The sequence below is a fragment of the Ananas comosus genome, linkage group 6 (genome assembly GCF_001540865.1).
Source record: "Ananas comosus cultivar F153 linkage group 6, ASM154086v1, whole genome shotgun sequence".
In the NCBI taxonomy this organism is placed as follows: Eukaryota; Viridiplantae; Streptophyta; class Magnoliopsida; order Poales; family Bromeliaceae; genus Ananas; species Ananas comosus.
The window spans coordinates 7,524,632-7,546,302 of NC_033626.1; the positions used below are offsets into that span (position 1 = coordinate 7,524,632).

General features: G+C 37.9%; 1 protein-coding gene and 1 long non-coding RNA gene across 2 annotated transcripts; one reads left to right on the forward strand and one right to left on the reverse strand.

Annotated features, from left to right (window-relative positions):
• Positions 744-5,020, forward strand: LOC109711880. Its single transcript, XM_020235228.1, has 6 exons — positions 744-1,862; positions 3,126-3,223; positions 3,356-3,380; positions 3,525-3,645; positions 3,768-3,902; positions 4,504-5,020. Exons 1-6 carry the CDS (start codon positions 1,412-1,414, stop codon positions 4,712-4,714), a joined length of 1,041 nt encoding a protein of 346 aa, XP_020090817.1. The 5' UTR covers positions 744-1,411; the 3' UTR covers positions 4,715-5,020.
• LOC109712011 lies at positions 10,041-12,247 on the reverse strand. The gene is made up of 2 exons (XR_002216747.1): positions 12,127-12,247; positions 10,041-10,296 (listed from the first exon to the last, which is right to left on the reverse strand). It is a non-coding gene; the product is annotated as an uncharacterized LOC109712011 (long non-coding RNA).

Here is a 21,671-nt window from a genome sequence, read left to right on the forward strand (position 1 = left end):
GATTTGGAAGCCGCATCATTGAAAACAACTTAGTAGTACAGAGGCCTTCGTGCTATCGATAGTATACCAGCTTTTATATATACATATATATAAAGCTAGGCTGGTATACTATCGGTAGCACGGAGGCCTCCGTGCTACCAAGTTGTTTTTTGTGATATGGCTTCCAAATCGACGATCGATTTTATTAGACTTGATCTACACTATCGAAAGTATTTGGAAACTAAATTTCATAACTTTTCGGTATCATTTACCTATCAAACGAGTAATATAAAAATGAACGGCTGCAAATAAAAATCTCATAAAAAATGATGATAAAAGACCTGAATTTAAGATCAGATACACTGATCTTACTCTAAATAGTAAAAAGAATTTGCTATAAAAATTTCATCAAATTTGGATTGTTTTACACCGTTAAATTCACAAACGCATCACATCTACCTTTAAAGTTATCAATTTTGAGACATTTTGATCACTAGCCAAATGATGCCGAAAAATTATGAAATTTAGTTTTCAAATACTTTCAATAGTGTTGATCAAGTCTAACGGAACTGATCGTCGATTTGGAAGCTGCATCACTGAAAATAACTTAGTAGCACGGAGGCTTCCGTTCTACCTATAGTATATCCGCCAGACTCTATATATTGAATGGTTTTTAAAAATTAAAGACTTAGTTATAAAAACGAAAAGATAAATACATCAAACTGTAAAAATGGCGCAAAAGTTAGGGCCTGTGTAACGTTTAACCTTTGCTCTGGCCGTCCATAAAGCGGAAAGAGAACCCACCGCTCTGAAGGGAGCACACCAATCGAAATTGGAGGAGAAACTTTCTCCACGACCATTCCCAAATTCTAAAATAACTGACCGTGGAGAGAGAGAGAAAATTAAAGGAAAGAGAGGAGTGAGAGAGAAGGGGAGAAGGGGAGACGAGGCAACGAGTTTTTTCAATTTTACTTCCTTTTTTTTTCTCATTGATTTTGATTTATGTTGAGGTTTTTGGTGTGAAGGACGAACAGTTCTACGCTGCTACGTTCTTATTTAATATCAAGTAGGGCTTTTCTTTTTCTTTTTCTTTTTTTTTTTTCTTTCCTTTCAGTTCTTTAGAGCTTTCCTAGCAAACCCAATTGATTTTGATTTTCTTTTATTTCTAATCTGAGTGAAAAAACGGTTTTCCGCGAGATAAATCATTGAATAGGAACGGCGATTCTCTTTATCATTTGATTCATTTATTGGTGCCTTAAATTCTTTGAGTTCCTTTTTCTTGATTCATTCTAATCAAGTTCTAATGTTATCTGTGCGTTTGAGTGATCCCTAGTTGGGTATTTGCCTTTTTCTAATAATTAGGGCAGCTTCCAAAGCATTCGTTCATCAGTATAATTTTTGTGTTAATATTGTTGGGAATGTGGGCAACACTATGCTAAAAAGAGAACTTTTGAGATTGCTTCCCCAAAATTTCCAAGCTCTTAGGATTGATCGTGCCTCGATGGCTTTAAATAATCAACTCTTTTCTGCAAGATTATGCAGTTTTAGTCAGTTTAGTGGTGAAAAGGAGAGTGCCAGTATTCACACAAAGACTTTAACTGATAGAACTAGTGGTTCGAGAGTACTGCCAAGTAATGCGTTGAGTTTGAAAAGCTGTTTGGATCGGCATGATGGCGTTTTGAGGAGAGCAGAAGTGGAAATTGTAAAAGCTAACCCCGTCGCACCTTGTCGTCGACCAGTTCACGATTCTGAATTGTTTGTTGGCGAGGTGGCGGCTGCGAAAACCGTGAATGGAAATGGTGCATGCCGACAAGGAAAATGTTTCCGGTTTCCCAAGTATATGGTGCCTGAGAAATTGGTTGTGGCAGTTGATGTGGATGAAGGTATGGTGTTAGTGCTGTGGTGCTATCTTTCACCTTTTGTAGATACATTTGCTGAATTAACTGTGATTCTCTTCAATTAATGATAGTAATAGTATTGTCGCTTATACTTGCTCGGCATTGTATATTTGTTGTTGATTTGATCCTGATGACTTGCTTTGCCTCTATCGTAGGATTTTCCTAACTAGTCAAAACAACATGAACAGAAGATACCACCCCCCCTCCCCCCACACACACAATCAAGAAAGTTATAGCATCAATTGAGATCTTGAAGAATTGCGAAATTTGGAAACTAACTTGGATAGATTCAAACTAAACTAAGAATGATTTAGTAGCACCATATTTGGTGGCAACCAGAAAAGGAATTATGTGTAACACTACATAGTCATTTTCTAAGTCTGTAGCAACATTGTGGAAATTTTGATGAAAGGATTTAAATGCCACGGCATGGGTTCATGCTGAGCACTTGCACACACGGTACGACACAGGCATGCCGTGCTATGCCGATGACTGTTGACGAAAACACCTTGTGTGTTGGCAGCATGAATTATTATTTTGTTTGGCATTAGTATGTTCAAATTGTTCTTTATATATTCTTCATCGAATCTTTTGTATTCTATTAATGATAATTACCTGTTAATTTCGAAAAAAAGAAAGAGGGTTTTGGGCATTGTCAGCATGGTGGGCACGGTTCATGCCGATGGGAACTTAAAACCTTGTTTTAATGTTGATACCTTTCTGCTCTAGGTGAGTGTGAAGAATTTAGTCAACCATCTATTCTTTTCAAATGTGCAGTGGTTGCTTGTGCCCATGGGGTAATTCAACAATTATGGTCACCGACAAACATAAGCGATGAATATGTTCTTAATTCAACAATTATTGTCAATGTTATGTAACCAACTTCTGGAAATTGATTTTTTTTTTTCCTTTAGAGAGAAGTATAAACAGTTTCTAACTACCAAAATACTGGTGTCTGTCCTTTTATGGTATTCTTCATGCATTTATATATCATTTGGTGCATATTGTTCTCCTATTGAAACTCTGTAAGCATAGGTGGCTTTGAAGTTGATTTCAAAAAAAATATAAAAAAAAAATTTTGTAGGATCTGACTTCTGAGGATATGTACAGTGAGCTAAATGATGCATTTTCCCCAGAAAGGGGAAAGAGATTTCTGTGATTCAACACTTTTATTTCTATACGCCATGGATGCATACTGATCTTAACATTGATTGTTCATACTTGTATGCTTTTGCACTTCTTTTACAGTTCTTGGAAGCTTTCTCACAGCATTGAACAGATTTATTGCCGACCGGTACTCTTTGAATCACTCAGTTTCGGAGTATTATGTTTATGAGTTTTTCAAGGTATGTTCATGGGCCTATTCGAACTGTTCGTTTGTTTTAGGCACACTCTTAATGTAGCACTCAATGATCTTATCATCTGCTTCATTTGTCACAATTGGTATGCTTATATTATTTTCTTCTGACTCTTTGCAGATATGGAAATGTTCTCGTGCTGAAGGTACGTGTTGATGCAGCGCTTTATTTCATTACTAAACATCTCATTTTAGTTCCAAAATTAGGGGACCGTTTGTGCAAACAACATAACTTTCTTGACCTCTATGTGCGCGTATATTGATCTCGAGTATTCTGCTAAATGTGGCAGCCGATTTTCGTGTTCATGAGTTCTTTAAAACTACCTACTTCCAAAATGGGATTCATCCCATCCCAGGTGCTCAACATGCTCTTCGGAATTTATCTTCCTTTTGCATCTTGTCTGTGGTGACGTAAGTTATTTTAATTTGCTTTAACATTATATCTGTCTAATTATGAAGCAATCTTCTTTTTTTTTTTTTTTAATTCTACATGCATACACTAAACCTTGAACTTGAATTTTGTTTTTCCAAAGATCTCGGCAGAATGTAATCAAAGATCACACACTTGAGTGGATTCAAAAGCACTATCCTGACTTGTTTCAGGAGATTCATTTTGGGAATCATTTTGCTTTGGACGGAGAATCAAAGCCAAAATCCGAAATTTGCAGGCAAGATTTATTGATTTATTTGCCGATTTGTAGAATTTCGTACACCTGAATGTTTGTTTTTCTCTTTCATATGTTTTGATTTCTTTTCTTTTTTCCTTTTTCTTTCACTTTGTCGTTTCACGATATAATATCATATATCAGAGGGTGGAAAATAACATTGAATATTTAATTATATTGATATAAGGTGTGCCTTTTCTGATAAAATGTGGTATTGAAGATTGTTTTGCAAATAGTATCTGTACTTTTGTAGGTTTTCTGTTACCTACAAAATTGTACAGTTTTAAATTATATTGCCTGTCCTATCCTTATCCAGATTTCCAAATGGTAATTATGTTGTCATGCAACTCATACTCACCTTGTAAACCAATTACCATATTTAAATGTGCAAGGGCGCCACCTTGGATTCAATTTGTTTTCTCCATGACCACTCTAATTTCACGGGTGATCAGTTATGAACTTCCATTACTACTGTTTATTAATTGGAATAGTAAATATTTATCACCGTACATTTACTTTTTCTAATACACCACTTTTAATTTTTTTTTTTATTTTTACTTTTATTTTTATGGTTTTATCTTTCCTTTGGTAACAACGCCTGCAGATCTCTGGGTGCTCAGATCCTAATTGACGACAACCCAAGGTATGCTTCAGAGTGTGCAGATGCTGGTATGAGAGTCTTGCTCTTTGATTACGATAACTCATACCCTTGGTGCAAAACTGGGGTCGAAAATTCGCACCCTCTTGTGACGAAGGTTCATAACTGGGAAGAAGTAGAGCAACTGCTGGTTTCTTGGGTAGCTTCTTCAACTTGAAAGAGAAGAACTTTATTCAAGTTGAAGATTAAATAGAGCATTAGGTGCCCCTCTTTTACTGGTTTTTCGAAACTATGCTTCTGGGCAGACATTGAGGGATCTAGATGAGTTGATAGGGACATTTTTCTGCTGCTTTTGTCGCACCTCAAATATATTTCAGTACCTGATTTTGCAGGTCCATCATTAAAGGATTTCCATTCATGTGAATTCAAATGCGAAAGTTGAAGTATCTGTAAATATGCACACAGACCTTTCTCAATGCATTGATATAAATTCTTTCAAAATAATCTTTTATAGATTTCAGTATATCTGTGGTCGTATCATTAAATTACTGCAAATTTCTGCTGATTTCCTTGTAAAAACCAGCACAGGCTAACTGATCATCAAATTGTACTCAGTACCATGTAATTGCCAAAAAGTTGTGTTTTATTTTTTCTCTTCTTTTCTTTTCTTTTTGTTTCTTTTCAAAATAGTAGGATAGTCGAGAGTATTTTAGCTCGTTTGGATGCATAAAGATTTTTTTTAGTTTACTTCATTTATTTACGTAAAGCTAGATTGGTAGTGTCTTTTTCACAACCACTATCACTTAACAGGTTGATTGCATTACTCTGCATAATCAAAATCGAGGACCTTGCAACAAAATCAAGTTACTACTAGGTTGCAATGACAGGTGTTTTTTTTTTTTTTTTTTTTTTTTTTTTTTTTTTTTTTTTTTTTTTTTTTATGATACACGTTAATGGTGGCAGAGCATTTCGCGTGCCTTCGTGTGCCTGTAGTCCAGTCCGTAGGGGTATTCCTGCACCTTCGTGTGCCGATACTGCAGTCCGTAGGGATGTTCTGCCACTCACAAATTTGTGCGAACGCGTTAACTCCCATTTGCACAGTGAGTTGTAGATTAACCGTGCGCAGTTTATCACTGGGCACTATCCCTTCCCTCGGGTGCTAGACGTTGGCATGGTTTTGCTAATTACGTGAGGATGATTCGTGGCACATAATTTGCCAACTTGACAAAATGTTCATCCGTTTGACCCTTAATAAAGGTATTCATTAGTTAGACTTGAATAATTATGCCTCATGTAACGTCCCAAACTCCAAAAAGGGGCTAAATTTATGTGTGAAATGTTTAAAGGGAATTAACATATATCTCCCAAGGTCCAAGATCAATTTGAAGTTACTCCGGATTTAAGTTAACACCAAACGGAAAAAAGTTCTTAGCTAAAAGGCACATCAATGGTGTCAAAACTTTGTATGATTTGTTTTTTTTTTTAAAAAAAAGGAAAATTTTAGAAAGTTCTGATCCAATCGAAGATGGAGTTAGGAACTGAGCACATTCAGCAAGAGAGTTTGGAACTGAGCACATTCAGCAAGAATCAAACTCGTTCGTACTAATGATACATTCACTTATTACAAAGAGTAAATCTAAAGCGGTCCAAAATACCCGATATTCCATGCTCGGCCCGGACCCTACCTGGACCCGAATCGGATCCGATAAAAGATGGATAGAATACGGGTTAAAATAATTACCCATTAAAGTTTCGGGTACGGGTCTGAATACTTTATACCCAGATCCGACTTGGACCCGACCCAAATCCGACCTTTTAATGGGGAGGGTCAGGAAGAGCTTTCAAATCTCGACCCAGACTTGGACCCAGTGAAATATCCGATAGTAAATAAAAAAATTTAAAGTTAAGGGATCAATTTCAATAGTACTTATAGATGAAGGGTCTCGGTATATTTTCATCCTAATAAAAATCCTAGTCGCTTTGTTTACTCCTTTTTTTTATTTTTTTTTTATTTTACTCATTTCTTTAACCCTAGCCGTTTACTGCTTGAATCTTTCTTTTGAATTAATTTTATTGGACGGTGCAACTAATTAGAACGCGAGTTTTCTATAGCGAGAGATTTATGATTTTTTTATAAACTGTTTAATAAAGTATATAAAAATAGGGATAATTGCCTATATACCCCTCATACGTTTAAAAATATCCAATTTACCCCTTTTTTTTTCTTTCTAAAATACCTATCATATATATTCCACCGTTATTGTAAAATAACCCTGCAGTTATCTCCTGTTAAGTTAACTTAGGTTAAACGTGAGTTAAATATCTACCACAGTTAAAAAAATTAAAATGCTAATTTTGCTCTTAACTTAATGATAAATAAGAAATGTTGGTGACGGTAGAGGGGTATATTTGAAAAGACCAAAAGTCAAAATACTTTTTGTGCCCCTAACTTTAAGGGCAAATAAGAAAGTCAGTGATGGTCGAAGGGTATATTTGAAAGGGCAAAATAGTAATTTTACAGAGATAACAGAGTTCATTAACAGATTTTAACTCTAAAGGTATATTAGAAATAGGTTGGAACGTAAAAAATGTATTTTCAATATTAGCCGTCTAAGAGGGGTAAATCGAAAAGTTGGGAACTTTTCAGGGGTATATAAGCAATTGTCCCATAAAAATATATGCATACGGGTATCTGTACCCGAACTAGATCCAACTCGTACCTGATCCATGATGGAACTCCCCTCGGCCAATCATCACTATACTTGGTCTTAAGTAGGAAACATACCGGTAATCACTACCCAGACCCGCTAAAATAGACCCGATAGGTATATTATTAACTTAAGTACTCAGATCTGGACCCGATCCGAAGTTAAATGGATAGGGTGTATATATATTTTTCTACCTATTTCTTTTTAGGATACGGGTATAGTATATCAACTATCTAGACTCGACCCGGTTCATAAACACCTTTAAGCAAATCTGATAATATCTAAAGTATTAAATTATGTCGAAACTTCCTTTTTTCACTATAATAATGATCAGTTAGCTTTTCTACTCTTTTGAATCATATGAATATAATATTGAATGACTCAAAATTTTACAATTTTACAAAAATGTGTCACTGCAATCTGACCATTGTTGCAGTATGAAGTAATAATTGTCAAAATTTTCGAAGAGTGCTTTGGTATTTATTGTTAAGCATTTTAATGTTTGTGGATTTTGTGAGCTCTATCGGAGTCTTGAAGATTTAAAGATGAAAAGACGAAGATTGAAGAGTCAAAGATTTGGACATTGAAGCTCATGAACTCCAGGTAAATTTATACGAAGTTAGTGGTGATTTATGATAATATATGTGTCTAGAAGTAATCAAAATAGGGATAAATTTGTCTAAATACAAAACTAAAGATTTTTTGGTGCCAGGATCCAGACCCTATGAGAGGATTCGGATCCTGAAAGGGTGTTCTGTCGACCATAATAGAGGATCCGAAACTTCACTAGAGGATTTGAATCCTGAACAACTAATTTGCTGTTTTGTAGGAACGATCTGAACCCTGCCTGAAGGATCTGAATCATGAACGACTTCGGGACCCTGAACAAAGGATCCGAATCCTGGACTCGTCAGATTTTTTTAAATCAATTTTTGTAATCCTAATCTAATTCTAATTGCTTCCAACCCTATAAATAAGATGTGGGGATCTTTTTAAAACATGATTAAGAATATTTTATCTTTGGGAAAACCCTTGAAATTTGTGGGTGGCCATCTCTCTCACCTTCAACATCAAGTTTCTTTCTCATCCTGATTCTTGGAGCCCTAACTCAAATTTTCTCTCAAAGAATCAAATTAAAAATTGCTTAGAGATCCTTCCACAGATTATATGTTTTTCTAAGCATCAAATCACCACAAACTATTAATTGTTTGCACCCTGGACGAAGTGAACGTGCATGGATTCGCGTGACGACCAAGGATTTGGTGGATGCTTCGTCAATTCGAGGCATGGATGCTGCATGGATTCGTAGCGTGATTGAGTAAAGGAGCTCAATCGATTGAGACCAATGATCAAGATCTAGTACGAACGTAGGATAAAGGTTGAATCATAGATTCGGTATATTACCTTATACTCAATTTTATTCTTTAGCGGATTTTTCATGTGATTGGTCCCGTGGGTTATTTATTCTGCTTGGAATTTTTTCACATAAATTTTCGGTGTGCTATTTTTAATTTTCACATTTATGTTAAAATATATTGAGTTGGTTGTTTTTACTGTTTATATCTACTCACTCCTTGTAGGTGTTTTTCTACCTATTAGGTCCTTGGGATTAACTACTCACAAGTGGTATCAGAGCTAGTGTATGTTTGTAAACTATAAGTGAGGGTGGTAATATCAACGGGCCTCTGCTTTTCAATGGCACAAATTATGCACACTACAAGGTTAGCATGAGGGCTTTTTTGACAGCCATCAACGAGCGGGCCTGACAATCGGTCGAATACGAATGAAAACATCCAACTGAAACTAATATTAATGTTGTCACTCCCAAACCTCAGAATAAGTGGACCAAAGAAGAAATTGATTCATCTTCTTATAATGGCAAGGGGATCAATGCTTTATTTAATATTTTATCTCAGACCGAGTTCTCACACGTTTTTACATGTGAAATAACCAAGGAGATTTGGAACAATCTTAAAGTCATGCATAAAGGAACAAGCTTGGTAAAGGTTCAGAAACTCCAAATGCTTACTAGCAAATTCGATTCTATTCGCATGGAGAAATATGAAACCTTTACCGAGTATTATACTTATTTGCAAGATATTATTAATACATGCATGAATTTAGGAGAGAAGATCTCAGAGTCTAAAGCTATAATAAAATTTTGAGAAATAGTAAAACATCTGGATAAGCTTAAGATAGAATAGTTAGTAGGTGCTTTATAAATTTATGAAATGACTTTTCCTACTAATTCATCTTCTGTCAAATCTTCTAAAGACTACAAGAAAAAAAAGAAGACACAAAACTCTTCATCTTCGGATTAGGATGAAAATGCTTCAACGGAAGATTTTGTGAAACAGTTGGCTCTTTTAATGAAGAAACTTTGTCGGAACTTCAAAAAGAACTGAGCCAACAGATCATCTTCATCCTTGAAGCAATCAAAGATCAAAAGGAGTTCAAGGATGAAGTCCACGAAATCTGAGAACTCTTCTAAGGAGAAAAAAAAGTCCTGAAGGACAAATTCAATGTTACAAATGCAGAGGCTTTGGTCGTATTGTATCAGATTGTCCTAATAAAAAATTGTCACACTTCAGTCCTACAGCAGAAGCCCCCAGGCATGCGAACATATCTACCGCATATGCCAGGACACATCTTGTCATGCCCCGAGCCCGCCACTTTGGTCAGATTTGGGCACGCCAACAGACCGCCGAACGGACAGGGTTTCCTCTGTACCGCGTACAGAGTCTCCCCTGTATGTCCAAGGCGTCACAATCCATACAATACGCGAGGTTCCAACCAGAAACAGCATACAAGCAAAGATTGCATAAGGAAGGTATCGAAAACATAAATACACCTATACTACTATAAGCATTCAACTGACATACATTTTACATCACATATTATACTTTTCATTCTCTTTTTAGCTTCCAAATAAAATCTAGTTTTAACAAGATTATTACAGCTTTGTTCTTTTCTTTTCTTTTACATCCCTAAGTAGCCGACTCAGGGTACTGTTATCTCTGGTCTCGGTGGTAGAGCGCTAACTAGGGAGCTACGCCCTTTCCTCGCATCGCCGCGCCGCTCGCGTGTGAATCTGTAACCCCCAAAAACAACACGGGGGTGAGAACTATTGTCCATAGTTTTCAGTGGGTACGGCCACCCAAGAAAAAAGCTCGACCCACCAGGTTCAAAGGAGGCACTGCAAACATGTTAGTCCAACAAATATCCACAAATATATATATAATTCATGCAACTAACATTTATCATGTTCATGCCTCACAATATGCAATATGCAAATCATGCAACTCATGCAAGTAGATTAATTGATTCTACTCTTTATTCTTAGCCATTCTTTACTATTAGCCATTCTTTATCGCTAATCATTCTTTATTCTTAGTCGCACTATGTTCATTGGCAATTCTTTCCTAAGGTTACTTTACCTTAGCCAACTTTGCCACTCGACTCGGTCTTGAGTCAATCCACCGAGAATAGTCTGCGCTCTGTCAAGCTCGAGGCGAAGGAAGTCTCATATGCACCTCAGCCTTAAATCCTCTCGACTATGGGTCTACTCACAGGGTGAGGATATACCGTCGAACCCCGGACCCCAAGTCACTCAATGGACCTACGGGCGAGGAGAACCAACATACCCGCGTCCACATTCTCATGGCATACTGGGTGAGGAGAACCAACATACCCGTTGAATCACTGCCGGGCGAGGAGAACCAACATACCCGCAGTTATGATTCTCATTTGCCATTCCACTTACCGAGCGAGGAGAACCAACATACCCGTTGAATCACTATCGGGCGAGGAGAACCAACATACCCACAGTTCTGATTCACTTGCGCTCGGTCGCGAGTCTTATCCGCTGCACTAGCAGCCGCTGCACTAGTAGCCTTCATTCCTAGGGATTCCAGAATCCACATTCACATCTCTAGGGTTGGTCTTATACCCTATAGTGTCGACCTATCTAGGTCCAAGCCATTATTCAACCTAAGTTTAATACATTAGGTTCGTTGCCACTATGCTCATAGCCTAGGTTCATTAACACTAGGTTCAATGTTCTTTACTATCTAGATTCATTCGACTCTAGGTTCAATGTCACTATATTCATAACCTAGGTTTACTTGACTCTAGGTTCAATGCCACTCGTGTCATAACATAGGTTTATTTAATTCCAAGTTCATTGCCACTCATGATTCGCCTATGTTCATTTACACTAGGCTTCAATGCTATTCATTATACTTGTCATCCTAGTTATTCCCACTTAGGAATCTTAATTAACATGCCACTCAATGTTCTTATTTTCCTAGTTGTCCATACCTAGGATTCTTAATTAACATGTCACTCAATGTTCTTACTTTCCAATGTCAAGTTCTTTACTCTACTTAGAGTTATCGATCCAAATTCACATTCATATGAATCTAGCATATTCTCGCATTATGTCAATATACATGTGTTCTTTAACATTTCCTATACATGTCTATGTTCTTATCAAAATAGTAATCAATATACATTTGGCATATAACTCATATAGCATATATCTCATGCATCATTTACAATTTGGACTACCATTACATGCACTCATTACTAGCACATATGTTATACATTCATTTAACATTTAGCTCATGTATTCACTTAGCATATATCTTATGCATTTAAATTAGCATCTATCTCAATCATGCATTCTTTTAGCATATATCATGCATACCCAATTAGCATATGTCCTATACCTTCACTTAGCATATACTCTATGCATTCTTTATTAGAATCTCAATTATGCATTCTTTTACTAGCATACATCTCATGCATTTGCAATTAGAATCTAACTCATGCATTCTTTAGCATACATCATTCACTTGGCAATTTTACTACCACTTCATGCATCAAAATTAAACACACTTCACTTTGGCATGGAAGCGACCTAATCGCTTTGGTAGAGCACAACCAACCGAATATTGCTCTCCGATTGCTTGTAGTCACTTGCAATCGGGCTCCCACGGCACACGTGATCCGGTTCAGCTCCAACTCGCAATTGATCACCGAACACCCAACAATCCGCAACGAAAGGTCATCAAGGGTTCATTTCTAACCTTCAATTAGAGATCCAAAAGATTAAATGAGATCAAAACCCTTATTTACTTCAAAACCCCAAAACCCTCATTCTAACCATAGCATGAACAAAATCTCCAAATAATCCAAACTAAATGGAGAAACATGCTAAGAGTACTCTAGAGATCATTAGAATCTCACACACAAAGGATTTAATCAAAAATCCCAATTGCAACCCTAGGTTTCCATTTCATCAAGAGAGTCTCATTAATCATGATAATCTCTTCATTAAACTAGTTTAGAATCATATAAGGTTTCCATTTATATCATTCTCAAAAGATTTACACAAAACCCTAACCTTAAATCTACAAAATCTCACCTTGTTCTCCAAGCTTCCAAGCTAAATCCACCATTAGAGAGCTTGCTTCACCATTAGAGAGCTCCAAGCTTCATCTCCAACTTCATCTTCTCCAACCTCTCCTCTTTAATGGAGAAACTTGCTAGAGAGAGAAAGCTAGGGGAGAGAGAGATGTGAGGTGTGAGCTAAAGAGCAAGAGAGAAAGAGAGAGGGCTTGCTTCCTCTCCTCTCTCTCTCTCGGGTTCGAACCAGGACAAAGGCTGAAAGCCTTTTGTTACATACATAGGCCCCCCAACAACATTGAAATTTCAGTTTAGCAGCTCAGAATCTGATACTTTTCGCCGGAGCCCTTCTGAATGTCCGTTTTCTCTCAAATGTGACAGTCAGTCTCGGTTTAAGCTAATAAAATGAAAAATATCTTAACTTTTCAGTTTCGACCATCTTTGGTAACCGAAAGCTCTACTGAACTGAAATCTCTAGCAGATAGCAGTCGGATTTTATTTTCCACTTTCCGAGTGTCGGAATGACATGAAACTTTAAATCTAGCCTCATAAAAATAATCCCGACATATTCTCAAGTTTTCATAATTTTTTGACACTGTGAATTTTCTACTAAAATATCAGCTCCGTTTCTCACAGAAAATTCTAAATTTTCTATTTCCGTTCCGATTTCAGCATAAGTCGTTTCCGACTTGTATTTTACTTCTCTAAGTCAAATAAAAATAGTAGCTCACACTACTTTTATTTATATTTACTTTTATACTAAAAATCCGGTATATTACACATCTTGCACACGCGAAGCGTCCAACAAAGTTGTAGTAAACGAGCAAATCTATAGCTACAAAAGTATCAGAGCGATGTATAAAACTAAACCTACCAACTATCACTATGCAAAAATCCGTGCAATCATCACTCCCTAAATATAGATACAAGTAAGAGGCCCAGGCCTCACCTAGTCCTGATGTATAGTACAATACCCAAAAGCTAGCTAGCTAATAGTCCTCTTCAGCAGCTCACAAACATTGGTAGGAGTCACTATCTACATGCTGAAATTTCAATAACTTAGAAGGAATTTCGAAAAATTTTTAACCCTTTAAAACCCTAATTAAGAGATTGGAAATCACGGGAAACAATATGATTTCTAGAGATAAAATTGTTTTAGGGTTCGAAAGTGGTAATGAACCGATTTGCTTGCGTTTATGGCAAGAGAACTTGGGATAAAAGCTTGAAGCTCAAGAGAAAGGCCTAATTGCAAGTGACAACAGGCAATTAGGAGTCTGCTAAAGAGCAAAGGTGTCACCTCTCATGTCTAGAGATTAATAATTAACTAGACTAAGTGATAAAATGGTTGCATGGTAGTTATTGGTCATAAGATGTATGTATGAGCATATGTTATTTGTATTAATTGGTTTTCACTATCTATGCATGAGTAGATGTGCTTGCATGTAATACATGTTAATTAGGGTGCCAATTTCATGAGATAAATAAATGCATGCATGGTTGGTTGTGAACCTATGTTGTGGACTGTATAATAGGTTGATTTTCTTTAGGGTCACTAGAGAACTCAACACGTGAACATAGAAAACCTAGTGTCATGGAACATAGGTTCAGAATATAGTTGTAGGAAAACCACTTGGATTGAAACGTCATTGAACCTAGTATCATTGAATATAGGTTGGAAATATAGTTGTAGAATGACCACATGAACATGAATGACTCGAACCTAGAAAGGTTGACAATATAGGGCAAAGGTAATGGACCCTTGTGACCTACAAAGAATAAATTTCGGAACTCCTAACGACCCGATGGCTGGGGGTGGTCGACAATTTTGTCACTCCTGGCCTTGCCTAGTCTTGATGTATAGTACATACAATACCCAAAAGCTAACTAGTTGACGGTCCTCTTCCGCAGCTCACAAACATTGGTAGGAGTCGCTATCTACATGCTGAAATTTCAATAACTTAGAAGGAATTTCGAAAATTTCGGTAAACATTAACTTACCGGAAGAGCTAAACCAACCACAGAACAAAGGACTCGAGGACTACCAACTCAATCAATTCCCTCTCAAGCTACTATACTGCTGGAACCTCTGGCAGCAAGATCTGGACGCCCAAACCTGAGCCCAGATCCTCAACTAGTAGTCCATAACAGCAAGAGATCAACATGAATCCACAATTCAAAAATCTAGAATTGGAGTTCAAACTTACTTAAACTTACCTTCTAAAGTGTTAAGGATTTTATAGGTTGGCGAATTTCGTAAAGTTGTTTGGAGTCTTGAAGAGTTGATCGCAGAAAATTTCGAGAAAAGATTCAAATTAGAGGACAAAGACTTATTCAGAAAGATCGACACCTAAGGTATGTAGAAAAAATTATTTGTGGTGAAGTTACGTGATTAAAATAAGTTCAGAAGGCTTAGATTGTTTTTAAACATATTTACTGAACTTTCTTATGTTCTGGGACCGGTCTCTGAAATGGAGAGACCGGTTCCCCCAAGGTCCTCACTGCGTAATTCCTGATGCAACCGGTCCCCTGTGATGAGAGACCGGTTCCCGAACCTTGGTGGTTCTGTCACGCAGCGAGGGACCGGTCTCAAGTTTGAGAGACCGGTTCCCGAACGTGGGGTTTTTGGTCACGCAGGGAGGGACCGGTTCCTCACTTGAGAGACCGGTCTCTCACAGACCGGTCTCCTCGACAGGACCGGTCTCTGAGGACGACACAGGTTTTTGAAATCGACTTTTTGCAATCCTAGTCTACTTCTAAGTCTTCTAAACATATAAATAAGCTATGTGGGTCATCTAAAATTAAGGCTTTGAATATTTTACCAATTCTAAACCCTAGAAACTCGTTTTCTTCGCTTCGATTTACATGATGAGTTTCTAGCAATCAACATCGGCTTGTTTCTTCGTTTTTACTCAATATTTCTTACAAGAATCAAGTAGATGATTGATTAAAGGTGAATCCTCATAGCTTATGGTTTTCAAAAGATAAATCACCGCAAATCTTCAATTCTACAAGCTCCGGAAGGAGGTTCGGCGCGTGGATCTCGCGTGAAGCCGAGGATTCGGTGGACGCTTCGAGGAGTTGAGGCGTTGACGCTGCGAGGAGTTGCAGCAAGGTCGATTGGTGGATTCCTATCGATCGAGGACCGGCAAAGATCACCGTCAACAAGAAATCGGTAAATTGAGTCGCGTGTTTTTTGTCGAAATCACTTGTACTCAAGTTTTCTTAGTGGATTTTCTTTGCGTGATCGGTCCCGTGGGTTTTTCACTCCGAATTGGAGTTTTCCCACGTTAAATTCTCGGTGTGCTATTTTAATTTCCGCTATTGTGTTTGTTTGCATCGAGATTTTTCGAGTTTGCCGGATTTACACCTATTCACCCCCCTCTAGGTGTTACTTACCTTTTAGATCCTCGGGATCCATAACTTACATAAAGTAGGATTAGACCCTAAATTAGGGTACACTACTTGTCCATAGCTCAAAACAGCACTACGAGCCCCCTTAGCCGCAATTCGGATCTAAAAAGGGTGGCCCAAATTTGCATCCAGAATTCAGCACTACAGTTCAAAATCAATTAAGCTAAACTTTGGGAATTCTAACTTGTAAATTCAGTGGAAAAAAGGGGGGTCTAAAACTTGCAGAAATGCGGAAAGAACCCATCCAAATCTAGCAATCAACTCTCTAACAAAATCTAGATTCAAAATTCCACCAAAATCAAGTGAAGTCCCTAAAATCTGTATTACTACACAGGAACTTCAAAATTTTGAATATTTCTCACCTTCAAATATGAAAATTTTGGTGAGGAATGCACCAAAACCAGTGGAGAAGGATGGGGAACCATTTCCAAGTCTGAAATTTCCATTACAACAAAAATTGAACCATGAAAATCCAAGAAATCCAACTAAATTCCAAAATTAGCTCAAAACCTCCAATTCGACTCAATTTTCGAAAATTGACATCACTAACCTAGAAAAGATGAAGAAGGTAGTTAACACACTCTCTTTCAAGTCTACAACCCACGAATTGCACCTCCACAGCATCAGGTTACAACAAAAGTCCACAAAATCCAGGTTTGCTGCTGCTACAAGCTGAATTCTTACTAATGCAACAATGCTCTAGGGAGAAATAGTGAATCTGAGTTAAATTTTGGCTGGGGAAAGGAGTTCCCTGAGAAGGAGAGGAGAAAAGCTCAATGGGGACGTCCACCCACTTTTATAAAGGTGTTGAAAGGGTAAAATGAACCCTAGAAAAAATAGGAACTAAACTTGTCACTACAAAAAATCTAGAATTCGGTTGCCTTAAACCCAGAATTGGGCGCCCTAAATAGTTCGCCACACCGAAATGAAAGTCTGGAGAGTTAACCTGGTCCAGCAGCCCATATCTACCACCTGCCACATGTCCACCTGCCACATGTCAAAATGATCGATATTCACGAGAGATGCTGCCAAACCCAATCTGGGCTCACTTCTAGCCCCCTAAACTGGGCCCGAAATGACTTTAGTAACAAATACCAAATAGCACTCCAAATCTAAGCACCCTAATTCAACTTCCGGGCCCCCTAAACTACCAAAACTATAGTTTTGGCCTATTTGAGTGTGCCAAATCTGTTTTCGCATCCATTTCGCGCCAAAACGACTCCGACTCATCCCAATACTCTACAAATGTGTCAATCAATCACTAATATTGTATTCACACCGATAGCTAAACCCCAAGGACACTACAACTAGGCGCCCAGAAAATAATTCAAACGCACCCAAAAAGGGATTCCAAATGATCAGGTGTAACAAAAGTCGTCCGAAATAGCTTGAACAGGAGTTTCTACCTACTACAGTTTTGAGATATCTATTAATATCCTTATTACCATTGTTATCTTCTTTGCATATCCATGTAACTGTATTTGAGATGATTTGATATTATTAGCACGATGATTATAATGGATTGGGATTCTTTATCCTTATTGTATATTAATCATATTGAGATCCTATTATACATGCAAAACTGTAAAACTGCTAAAAGTATTACTGACAAATAGCGAGACTTATGACATATGGCTATGATTGAGGATATTTGGGGATTGCCAGTTATGATCTGTTTGATCGCTACACATGACCATAGCCTATATTGGGCCAGTTGAGCTCGGTTGTGAGCCGTGTGACACTATGATACTCGGTAGGGTCGCACCCCACGAGTGCCTCTCCGGAGCTGCAGCAGTTGACTAGATCTGTTAGGTGTATGCATGCGGGTCGGACCACCAAGTCAAGGTTGGTTACTGGACATGCGACAGCGTAAGCTTGGTCGAACTAATAAGCCGGTCGAAGCAATTGAGTCTTATGAGTTTACTTATCAGATATTCGCATAATGACTCTTGTTACTACACTGATTTTTATAGTGACACTTTTCCTATTCATTTACTTTCACCACTACTATAGAGGCATGATAGTACAGTATTCATTAGTTCATTTCATATTATACTCTATTACTCGTTTGTTATTTACTACACTTCTAATAGACCTAGTAGTGTAGCTCATCGTCTCATCAACTGTACCCACTAGGAACTATTGATTACAATTCTCACACCCCCTTTTGTTTTCTTTTTTAGAGAATTCAGCACCAAGTACAGCTGCAGGTCAAGATAAGGAGATACCGAACTAGATAGCACCTCCTACCCTAATGTGCGACAACTAGAAGAGGACCCTACTGATAATCTTTTGTATACAAGCTTGTATATCATGTATTATCAGGGTTTGTGAGAGATGTATTAATATTTCTATGTTGGTTGTTGGAGACGATGTATACATATATGCTTCGTGTGATATTGTGAGATAGTGGATATGTTTATATATATGCTACTATACCTTTGTTTATTTTATATACTCTAATACATGCATAGTCGTGAACTCTAGGTATGTTGAGAGGTTTGTTGTACACTACGGATGCACGGGGTGTTCCTCGTGCATCCAACGAGTCTGTTTACGTGCTCAGAGGCTTCCTTTGCAATCACGAGGTGTTACAGATTAAGTTGGTATCGGAGCATAGGAATAGGTCAAACGGACCTAGGAGACCCTAGGATTTTGGCTAACCTTAGGGATATAGGACATGAGTAAAGCGACTTGTAAGTGAAAGTTTGCGACTGGGTCATCTGAACTCTTTAAAAGGAATTGAAGAGTGACTGACACGTCTTTCATATGCTGGATAATTATGTTGGCTGCAGACAACATAATGTCATAGAAGAAAGAGATGCGCTCTAGACTTTCACCTAATTAAATCGAGTGTTTGGTTCTTTTTACGTGTAATTAATGTATATATGTGTTGTTTCAGCTGCTTAGAATGCCACCACATATGCAACCACAGACGAGGCCCACCCCAGCATAGCCTGAGGAGTCAGCTCGGTTTGAGCCTAGTGAGGTGCTGGGTCAGCATGAGCCCAGTGAGGCGTGAGAGCTGTAGGAGCAGGTGCCGATGTGAGACAGGCACTGGCGAGGCAGGCTGAGACCTCCCAGCGACAGGAGGAATACATGGAAAAGATGTGTGAAATGTTGGAGCAGCAGATGAGTGCCCCACAATGAGCTCCCGAGAAGCACGCACCTTTGCTACTTGCACCAGCGAGTGCCCCACTAGCAGCGACTCCCTGACTGATGCCACTACAGCTAAACCGACGACCTTGGGGGATACTCCAGTTGCCTCTCAGGGCATGTCGAAGACTAAGCAGAAGAGGATCCCGACGAGACTTGTCAATTTCAGAAGATTTGATCTGCCCTTATTTAGAGATGACAACATCGAAGCCTAAGCAATGGAAGCATGAGTAGGAGAGATGGAAAAGCTTTTTGAGGATTTATTCATTCCTGAGGAGGACCGGGTGCATCTAGCAGTCCATTGTTTGGAAGGAAATGCCCAAGTACAGTAGAGGAGAGCACGGATTGGCAGGCCGTTGGGCGCACCCTCTTTTGACACAGGAAAAGTTCCAAGGAATGCTATATGGAATGTATTTTTTGGACAATGTAAAGGGAAAAAAACTAAAAGATGATCTCAAGAAGTGTCGACAAGGGGATAGTGTACAAGAGTATTTGAGGGAATTTAGCTAACTTTTTAATTGCATGTCATTCATTGCCCCAAATGATCGACACCGAGCTGACTTTTTTGAGGGAGGTTTGAGGCCCGAGATTTATCACTTGGTGTAGTTGCAGCACCTTCAGACATTAGATGAAGTAGTAGAGATGGCCTTACGAGCCGAACGGGGTGCAGCTGTGATGAAGGAAGAAATTAAGGCATTAGAAAAAGGAAAGGAGAAGAAGCGCCCAACAGAGAGTAAACGGGTAAACTGCATTGTTACCCCCTAAACTTTTGGCAAAGTTTCACTTTACCCCTCGAACTTCTAAAATGGACATCTAACCCTCTAAACTTTAATATTTCATTCATGTCATCCCTTTCGTCAGTTGTCCGTCAAGCTCCGTTAACCGAAAACTGACGGAAGGAGTAAAACGAATGAAATATTAGAGTTTAGGGTGTTCAATGTCTATTTTAGGAGTTTGGGGGGTTAAGTGAAACTCGCCAAAAGTTCAGGAGGTAGTAGTGCAATTTTCCCCCTAGGACTCTTGACTATAAATTATTTTATTATAATATGTTACTTATGGATTGACTACTAACTCTCAAGTTAGTGATCATGCTTGATTTTAAATTTATATATATTTTTTATCCTCAAATAAATCATACCATAGTTTATCCTATATTTTATTGTAATAAAATAAAAGCGAAAGAAATGAATTAGAGTGGCTTAAAGATAAGAACAAAGTGATACTAACTACCTACGATGCTCAAACACTCTACTGTCCTGGTGTACTTGCTAATATGGTTGATTTACAATAGGTGTCCACACTAAGATATAGAGATTTTAATTCTTAGTTAATTTTCAGTTAATTCTTTCGCTTTTATTTTATTACAATAAAATGTAGAATAAATTATTGTATGATTTATTTTAGGATAAAAAATATATATAAATTCAAAATCAAGTATGATCACTAATTTGAGGGTTAGTAGTCAATCCATAAATAACATATTATAATAAAATAATTTACAGTCAAGAGTGTTAGAGGTAAATTGCACTGCTACCACATGAACTTTTGGCGAGTTAATTAACACCCCAAACTCCTAAAATAGACATTTAACATCTTAAACTCTAATATTTCATTCGTTTTACCCCTTCCGTCAGTTTCTAGTTAACGGAGCTTGACGGAAACTGACGGAAGGGGTAACATGAATGAAATATTAGAGTTTATGGAGTTAGATGTCCATTTTAGGAGTTCGAGGGGTAAAGTGAAACTTCGCCAAAAGTTCAGGAGGTAACAATGCAATTTACCCAAGAGTAAACTATATGGTAAAATGGATTTGATCTCCACTTTGTCTAAAGTTTTCATAATTTAAATACCTGTATTTTAGTAAAGTGTATATTAAACTACTGATTCATGTGCATATAATGAAATTTGAAAGGTCTTGTTGGCTTAGGAGCACTTGACCTAGAAAATAATTTTTCAACCCATTTGTCATGCTAAACTAAGAGCATATGTTTTATGAAAATAGAGTATTATATAAACCTTGAAACATAGATGACATCATAGTGACGTTAAACCTAGGATGGAGCCTAGTGTCACGGACTTAGCGTTTTTGTTCGCAAAGCCCGTGCGGCGCCCACCTTTCCTGCTCGAAGATGGACAAGCCTTTGTCCCTATTGCTAGCCCGGACCTTCGCGTCCTACGACACCCTTTGAGTTCCCAGTACTTTGAGTACCCTCAATACCCACTGAGAACTCGAAAACCGTAAATACTCCCGAGTAATACATCCGAGTAATATATACATTATTACCTACTCAATACACCATCACCCACTCAACTTTTCCGTGGAAACCCGGATATTTATCACCCCAACCGATTCTGGTACTGTGTGTTCTCTCTCACACAAACATACGACAAACATCCAACATTAAGAGTAAAGATTCATCACATCATGAATCAGAAAACTCTCTTGGAGACGGAGAAAGAGAAACAGTAAAGGGAAACGTATGAATCAGT